We start from the raw sequence: 8,958 nt of genomic DNA, 5'->3' as shown, positions 1-8,958 counted from the left end.
GTTATAATACAGTACAGCATATGTGCTGTCTCTTATACACATCTAGATGTGTATAAGAGACAGCACTTTGGCAACACTCTTTGGCAGTCAACTCGCCCCTAGAAAACCCGCCCTTGGAAACTTGCCCCATAAAAAAATGTACACTTCCTAGACCATGCAGTCTTCAAAATAAAAATTTTAACCTTTGGTCATCAACTACATTTTCCACATACATAGAAATTTTTGAAACTTTATTAAAAAAAACCTAAACCATAATTCACTCAATTAAGAAGACGAGATGACAACGACTTGGTATAAACTTAGAACACAAAATTTATTCAAAACATAAATATTTCAAGTTCATCCCATCCTCGGGTCTTCTTCAGCATGTGTGACAAACAAAATATAAGTTGGCTAGTATTACAAAAATCATGATAAAATATTGACTTAGTCAAGATAATAGTCATTTTAATACCAGATGACAAAATGTGCCACTCTTAAGATAAATTTGTCATTTTATCCTCGAACCCACGACCTCCAGGTATCTAACCTGATGTCTTAATTAACTGATGAATCCTATCCCCTAGAATCTGATCCTCTTTTATCGCTAGTATTTGTGGACGTACCGGTACTGAGTATTCGGTACGATAACGCGTCAGGTAGGGCAAAACATCATATCACTCTATATAGCATTTGCAGTACCTGCTGCTACTAGGGGATCGGATTTATCATAACTAGTCACCAAGCGCAAGCTCGGTGGTCTAGTGGTTAAGACATCAGGCTAGATACCTGAAGGTCATGGGTTCGATTCCCACCCGAATCACTTGTGAATTTTTTCGCTAGTATTTGGGGACGTACACGTCAGGTAAGGCAAACTATCACTCCTATGGTATTTTCCTGCTGCAAACTCACAATTCGTAATACCTAATAATTCTGTTTATACAGACGACCCAGATTAGGCCTCACAGCGGTTGCGGTTGTATGCGGTGTCTCGTTTATAATTACTGCGTCGCTAACGGGCTATTGGGGACTTAAGGCTGGCTTGAATTATGGGTAAGATTCATTTATGTATTTGCGATAAGTACTATTTTTTTTAGAATAATTTACCAACCACGTTTAATTTTGATAAAATGTTAATACAGAACTGACCATACTATTCGAAGCGAATCAATTCATTATACATGTATGCAATTAAGATAATTTCAATTTAATTGAAACAAATATCTTATATTCCTAACCCTAAATCTAACCCTAACTATTCTATTTTCTCTGAAAATAAAGGTTTTACAATAACCGAAGCGTAGAGGAAACAGACGCTAATAGGATCTCTTACAAACCCTACACCCGTATGTCAACTTTCCTCGTCGGTATTTTAACAGGATATGTCATGTTTGCATACGAAAGCCGTAGGCCGAAAATTCCAAAGGTTACAACATATATATTTTAATTTTATAAACGTAACATATAAACCTATATATATATATATATATATATATATATTTATTTATTTATTTATTTATTTATTTATTTATTTATTTATTTATTTATTTATTTATTTATTTATTTATTTATTTATTTATTTATTTATTTATTTATTTATTTATTTATTTATTTATTTATTTATTTATTTATTTATTTATTTATTTATTTATTTATTTATTTATTTATTTAAAACTATATATGTATATAAACCTATATATATATGTAGCGGGTGACCACTACTATAAGTAAGCGAATAGTCACTTAACTTATCGTGGGGGCTCGGGTTCCAGTTACGCGCAGGCTCAATCGGTAGATGTTTAATATATAGCCACAAATAAAACAACAGAAGCCTCTCTATTACACTTGTTAGGGATTAATTTATTATCCAAAGTGGGATTACAAATTGGGGCTTATGATGAATGGTGTCCTAACCTAACCTAGCAACTACTCACGTGAGACCGTCGGCAATGCAGCGTACGCTTGTAGAAAGTAAAATAATAGTAACAGCAAGAAGTTCAACATAAATAGAGTTCAGAATATACGGCAAATAGTTCAGTTCAGGAAGATGTCCAAAATCGCTTCCACTTGCAATCGTCGGGTTGCACTTGGTATTTGGTATAGCAAATCAAGCTGTTCTTCTGATCCAAGTCAAGAAAATAGTGAAGCTAAATATATAGAAATCTTCTTCCTTTTGAACTCAGGAAGGCTACCAGTTAACACCTTTCTGAAGAAAATTCACATTTATCCTAGTCTATCCGACTATAGGACTAAACTTCTGTGCGCTGGAGTTTCGATCGGGATCTCACAGTGTTCTTTAATTCTTCTCTGTTGTGTCTTTCTTCTCTTTTCTGTTGTGTCTTTCTTCTCTTTTCTGTTGTGTCCTCTTCTTTGGATATTCTGGGTATATGTAGGGGGATCTGGCTCCACCCTACTCATTCAAATATTCAATTACCGTATCATTGGTCATTTAGCCTCAGGCAACACCCAAAGTCACTGTCCATTCCCTATTTCCTGTGTCCGGTTAATACATCATTTTATGTTGACGAGGTGTTTCCTACACTGGACCACAGGTATGTACAAAGCATAGCACCACCTACTCTCGGGAGACTGTTAGCTGGTGGTATCTATTAACTATAGGAAATAGTTTTTTCAATGGGTCATTCACCTACAGGCTAGAACAGTAATTTGCATTGTATAGTATCTTTGGATACGGAATAGTGGATTAATATAATTAAAAATATACAATAAAGGTACTTAAGATTAACTAAACAAATACAAAAAAAATACACCCTACTATATATATATATATATATATATATATATACATATGTATACATATATTCATTCATTTATTTATTTATAATACATCATTTATTAACTGTATACTGTGTTTACCGTCGTTTACAGTGGGGATTAGCTGTGGGATGGAGTGTTTCCATCATCCTGGCAATGGTAGTTATATTTAGTGTCTGGAAAACAGATAGTGGAAAGGAGCTAAGGCAGGGTGCGGCCATCATGTACTACACGTTCAGCAGATTCTCGTTTGCTCTGGCCGTAGCTTGGGTGATACTTGTTTGCGTTTTTGATTACGGAGGTAATTTTATTTTTTATTATTCAACGAATTATAATCATCACCATCTTAAAATTATGGAATAATAGAAGGGAATATAATAGTGACAGGTAGGATAGAAATCAAATGAGAGAAATTTTAACTGGGGTGGTAGGAATACAATATTTTAATTGAAAAGCTTAGCATTCAATCATCGTTAAAAAATTATTTACAAATTATTATTTTTAATTCATTCTCAAAAACTCAGGCCTCGCGCATTGAGCGGCTTCATTCCAGGTTTTTGCGCTACATCAGCCACAACCAGACCACTGAGAATAATTTAAATAATGACATTAAAAATACTTGCAATAACGATTATCACCTTTCTATACTTTCACCTCTGTCCCGCAGATATCTTAAAGATCTTATTTTTCTATTTAAATGTATGCATTCTATTTGTGATTGTAATTTAGTTTCCTGTTTTGGCCTCCGTGTTCCAGTTCGTAACTTAAAGAAATAACAATGTTTTAAATATTCCTTTTAGTAGAGTTATTGTTTTTAAAAAAGGGTTTATTAGTAGATTAAGTATATCTTATAATAATTTAGCTCAGGCCTATCCCAATATTGATATTTTTAATTTTGACTTGCCTACTTTTCGTCGTACTGTCTTGGATGGGATTATTTTTCTATTTAAATGTATGCATTCTATTTGTGATTGTAATTTAGTTTCCTGTTTTGGCCTCCGTGTTCCAGTTCGTAACTTAAGAAATAACAATGTTTTTAATATTCCTTTTAGTAGAGTTAATGTTTTAAAAAAAGGTTTATTAGTAGATTAAGTATATCTTATAATAATTTAGTTCAGGCCTATCCCAATATTGATATTTTAATTTTGACTTGCCTACTTTTCGTCGTACTGTCTCGGATGTGATTAGTTAAGTGTTTTCTGTTTCCTGTCTTGTGTACCATTCTGTAAGTGGCGGATTTGTGTCTGCTGTTGATTTGGTTAATAAATAAATAAAAATAAATAAATAAAACTTTGCCTAGATTACTATTAGGTAAGAATGTCGTCGCAAAATGCGTCACGAATAATGTTACATATATAGTGTAGAAATAAAGTTTACAATGATGATTAAGACTGATTGAAATGATAGTGGTGGTGCCGATTATGACGACGATGCATTGGTAACGGTAATTGTGGGTAACATGCCTATACATATTACTAGTATAGATACATTCTGAAGTACTGTTATGTTATGTTTTTTCAGGGCCTGTCAACATGTTCTTGTCCTGGGGTATATGGGCGCCGCTTGCTCGACTTACATTCTGTGCCTACCTGTTACACCCAATGTTGTTATTTCTGTGCGTTTTACCAAGAAAATTCCTCTTTGACTATTGGGGTTTCCAAACGGTAACTTTTTCTTTTATGTACTGATTCATCTTGATAATTATTGTGTTAATAATTAATACAGTTTTTATAACACAATGTAACTTATGTCTAAAATATCGATGTATATATGGATATATAATCAAGTGAGAAAAATTAATAGCAGATTGTTAGAATAACTATAAAGCCTAACTGACATCACAAAGTGGTTATAGTGGGTATATCATCAAAACAAATCGCTAGGTGGCAGTTTTTTTTTATAATAAGCCTCCGTTCAAATAAATTTCTACAGTTTTAAAACTCCTCAAACTTATTTATTCCTACATTTTATCGTAAAGTAACTTATCGAAAAGCCTTGGTAAATATGTTTTTAATAAATGTCATGATTTTGACCCGTTAGATTTGAAATAAAGTGAAATTAACAGATAGAAAACTTTAACATGTTTTCATAGCCTCGTCTTGCGAACACGGGCCTAGTCCTAGACTGAGAATCATACAAAGTTCTTCTGACTCAATGGTCATCATAGTCAAAAGACCATCTTATTCTGCAATTCAGCAATTTAAGTTTGTCCAATAGTTTAAATATTTGGTTTTGGTTTGGTTTATTCGGTACTCAAAATTCACACAGAACAATGACAAAATACCAGGATAACCCATAAAGCGGGAAAACAGTGGGTTCTATAAACAAGCAATTATGTTTTAAAAATAAAAATTAGCATAGGACTTTTGGCTAGGTAAAATGTGATGACGTCATCTTTGTTGATTACTGTAATTCGCCTACCTGGTGTAAAAATGTAAGCCCCACTATGATAAACCAAACTAAACTGTGCATTTTGGACTATGGAGGTAACTCCACTCACATTATAGTGATTCACATACCTCCACTCATTATTTATTTATAATGCCATATATTTTTTGATGTTTTTTTTTTCTGAAATATATTTATTATTCTTCACTTTTCAGTTTTGTATTTTCATCGCAACAATAGTGCTGTCGTATGCCGCTGCATTTGTGTTATCAGTACTTGTAGAAGTACCAACAATGGGCCTGGAGAAAATGTTTTTTCGCAAGAAAAAGTAGTTGACATGTGTATTTTGAACCTTACATTATTAGGATAGCTTTATGGTTTAGTAGGATGAGGTTAGATGTGTTAATTATATCACTATATAGGCTACACATTAGGCTTTGATGAATTTGTTTTATTGAAATTTAGGGTTGAATGTAGGGCCAGTTGAGCCCCATTGATATTTTGTATAGGCCTACTGTAGTCGACATAGCTGTTATTAAATGTTTATTCATTATTTTCTCACTAAGAGACCAGAATGTAGTTTTAATTTAGAACAAATTATACGTTCGTTACTTAGATATTTGGAGTATGCACATCCATAGTTTCAAAATAATTGATGACATTATTATCTAGAGTCACTATGAGACAAGACCTGCGTTCTAATTGCGATCCTAACAATGGCTTTTTTTCCCTTTTCTCTTATAACAACTGTTTTCATGTCATTGTTGTATAAACCTATTATTGATTGATTATTGATAAACCTATTATTGATTGATTATTAATTAACTGAACTGTGATTGGTATATAACATTGTTTTTATTAACAGCCATGATGCAGTTCCGATATATAAACGTCAATTCATGGGTGGTTTTCCTCACAAACGAACTAGTCTGAATGAAAAACAATGTTTTGTAGTTTACGCACCAGTAATTATTTTAAAAACGTTTTTATAGGAATATGTTATACTGTAGTGGAAAATATAAGCATATGTCGGTAATTTTATTAAATCATGTTAGTGATAGAAAACGATTATGTTTTAAGTGTTGTGTTTACCCACAAACAATTTAATAAATCAAGTTATACATCAAACATTCCATTAATCAATCAAACTAATCACAGGCCCGTACGCAGGAATTTTATTGGGTGAGTGTGAATTTGTGGAAAGTGGACCAAAATGGCCGGGGACCGCCAGGAACTGTGCCTTTCTGGGATCGCGCTCAGACACTTTTGATATTTTAAGGTGTTAAATTTGAAGATGCAATAGGAACAATGGCGATACTTCCGAGATGAAGAGTCGATACTACCTCAGCCCCACCATGGTTGAGGCTGAGGTAGGAAAATTTATAAGTATGGCATTCCTAGATGGCCGGAAATGCCATATATATATGTATATATATATATATATATTCAGTTGTTCACCAATTACAAAACAAATAACCAAAAAACAAAAAAAACAAAAAAAAAACAAAAAAGATAATTTGAAATAACTTCCTTTTTTAGGAGTTTTCTAAAAGTCATAAGAGTATTTGATGTTTTTAGTTTACTATCAATATCGTTCCATACATGCGGGCCATGGGCACAGATTGAGAATTGGCTTTTTTTTTTAGTCAGCCTAACAAACAGAATACGAAGCCTATTACATTGTCTTGTCCGATAGTTATGAACATTACCTGTGAATTTAAATAGATCATTAAATACCTTTGGTAACAGTTCATGGGCATGTCTACACATAAAGCATACTACTCGTACGTTATTCATGTTGTAAATATTCAGAAGATTATGTTGATGAAAAAGTGGCTCAGTATTGCACCTATGGTGATGATGTAATGATACAAATAATACTTTTTAGGAGGTTAGGGCCTATAGTTTAACAAGGTAAGTAGGATAGTCACTTCTTCATATGATATTTCTATTCTGAAAGTAAGGAAAAATTAAGGTATTGTAAAGAACGAGTAATATATTCGTATAGGAAATTCTGTTTGACTCTGCAAATTACCGTCCTCCAATTTATAATTTTGAATGTATAGCCTGTCTCTTATACACATCTAGATGTGTATAAGAGACAGGGAACAGGGTAGGAAAGCAATTAATCTCTTTGTAGTTGTTTTGAAGCGAATACGTCCACCACTCTACTGATTTCGATTTCTATGTGATACCGGTAATGAATGTGCACTATATTAACGCGAGCGCTGCAAGTAAAGGGTTTCATTGCGTCATACTTACTCGTAGTGTTGTATTTACTTGCTCTTAGTGTTGTATTTGAATGGATGCTAAATAAATAAATTTGAATGGATGCTAAATAAATAAATAAAAATAAATAGGTGTGTAGTCTTGCTCATTCGCGACTTCAGTGGCAGATCCAGGAATTCAAAATATAGATCCGGCCAGGGAGGGACTTTAACAGATGGGGAAAATGGCGGATTCAGAGATTCGAAATAGAGGGGCCTAGGTAAGGGTCTTTAATATAAATGTGGGGAGGGGTGGGGCGAAGGGGTCCTTCTACTTCAGCCCACCCCATGGTTAGGGCTGAGGTAACAAAATTTATGATTAAGAAGGCCGGACGGAAATGGCACACTTTATTTTCCTTCATTTTCTTTATACCTTTCAAACATTTAGGGGGATGCTCAGTCCCCGGGCCTTTGATCCGTCACTGGAGGTCTATAATACCTCAGCACCACCATGGTTGGGGCTGCGGTAAAAAGAATTATGATTATGGTACATGTAGATGGACGGAATGGCACTTTCTTGGACGGAAATGTAGCTTAATGCCTATAAAATAATAATACAACTCACCAAATTCCGTCAAATATCCGTAGCTTCCAGTTGGCTTTGCCTCTGGACCCCCACCGGAGGCCCTTGGCGGCCCCCTGGCCCCCAGCCTAAATGGTCGCTTCGCTCGCATACGGTACTGGGTTTATTACCTTATGAAATCCCCCCACTTTAAAAAACATTCCGCGCCGTTGATCCCCACCCTATAATCCGCCCCCGCTCTAAACCATGGCAATGATGACCCATCATAGAACCCTAGATTATTAAATATGTAAAGACATTATATAATAAGGATAAATCGATCAAAACAATGTATAATAATAATTCGAATAGTCGATTGGAACCATAAAGAACGTTGGTCATTTTAATCAGATTGGTCAATGATGTGATCAGATCAGCATAATTCGTATCGGTAGTGACACTTTTAACACAATCTATCAATTTGGTTACCCAATCGTCTTTATATTGGTATTTTCAAGCTTATTAAACAACTCGAAGAAAAAGTGATTCTAGTCGTCGTAGGCCTACAATTATTTTGGGGAATTGTTGTTGTGTTAATAGACGTCTATTATTTAAATGTTGGAACGATACCCATAGAATATTGAAATATTAGGAGCTGGTTGGTTATTGAATTTTAATGGCTAGTTCCTTTTTGTACACCGCAAAGCTTTTATTCGGCATTAACTACTCCACTGTACATATTTACAATTGACTAACTCCTGGTTTCTCGGATGTTAAAGAACCTTTAGAGTGGAGTCAGCTCTTAATCTCTGAACTCTCTCTGTCTGCTGTACTCTTCTTCTGATACTACTACTACTACTACTTCTACTTCTACTGATTCAGTGATGTGGGGTGTTTGCCTATACTCAATGTACTGGGGGTGTGTCTAGATTAAGTTATTCCATACTTTTAGAGTTTCTGATTGGATCATAGATAAATTTTTTCTGTATGATTTAATAGCTTGTTTACCAAAAAGTTGCTAATTAAGATATTACAAGCTTCAGAAAA

The 8,958-nt window shown here is 34.1% G+C and overlaps 1 protein-coding gene and 1 non-coding gene across 2 annotated transcripts in view; both read left to right on the top strand.

The window, feature by feature from the left end:
- Positions 1-6,229, top strand: part of LOC117121493 (nose resistant to fluoxetine protein 6-like) — a 10,743-nt gene extending 4,514 nt beyond the window's left edge. Inside the window, exons 7-11 of the mRNA XM_033266697.1 lie at positions 925-1,032; positions 1,261-1,405; positions 2,869-3,055; positions 4,276-4,418; positions 5,358-6,229. Coding sequence (XP_033122588.1) covers positions 925-1,032; positions 1,261-1,405; positions 2,869-3,055; positions 4,276-4,418; positions 5,358-5,474 — 700 coding nt within the window. The 3' untranslated portion in view covers positions 5,475-6,229. The remainder of the gene's footprint in view (positions 1-924; positions 1,033-1,260; positions 1,406-2,868; positions 3,056-4,275; positions 4,419-5,357) is intronic.
- Trnas-aga lies at positions 730-802 on the top strand. The gene has a single exon. It is a non-coding gene; the product is annotated as a tRNA-Ser (tRNA).
- Positions 6,230-8,958: the final 2,729 nt, after the last annotated feature.

This window comes from Anneissia japonica, unplaced genomic scaffold, assembly GCF_011630105.1.
Source record: "Anneissia japonica isolate Jap-2015-1 unplaced genomic scaffold, ASM1163010v1 scaffold287963_len587249_cov193, whole genome shotgun sequence".
NCBI classification, from domain to species: Eukaryota; Metazoa; Echinodermata; class Crinoidea; order Comatulida; family Comatulidae; genus Anneissia; species Anneissia japonica.
Note: the sequence above shows the minus strand (reverse complement) of the source record. Positions and strands in the feature narration are given on the sequence as shown.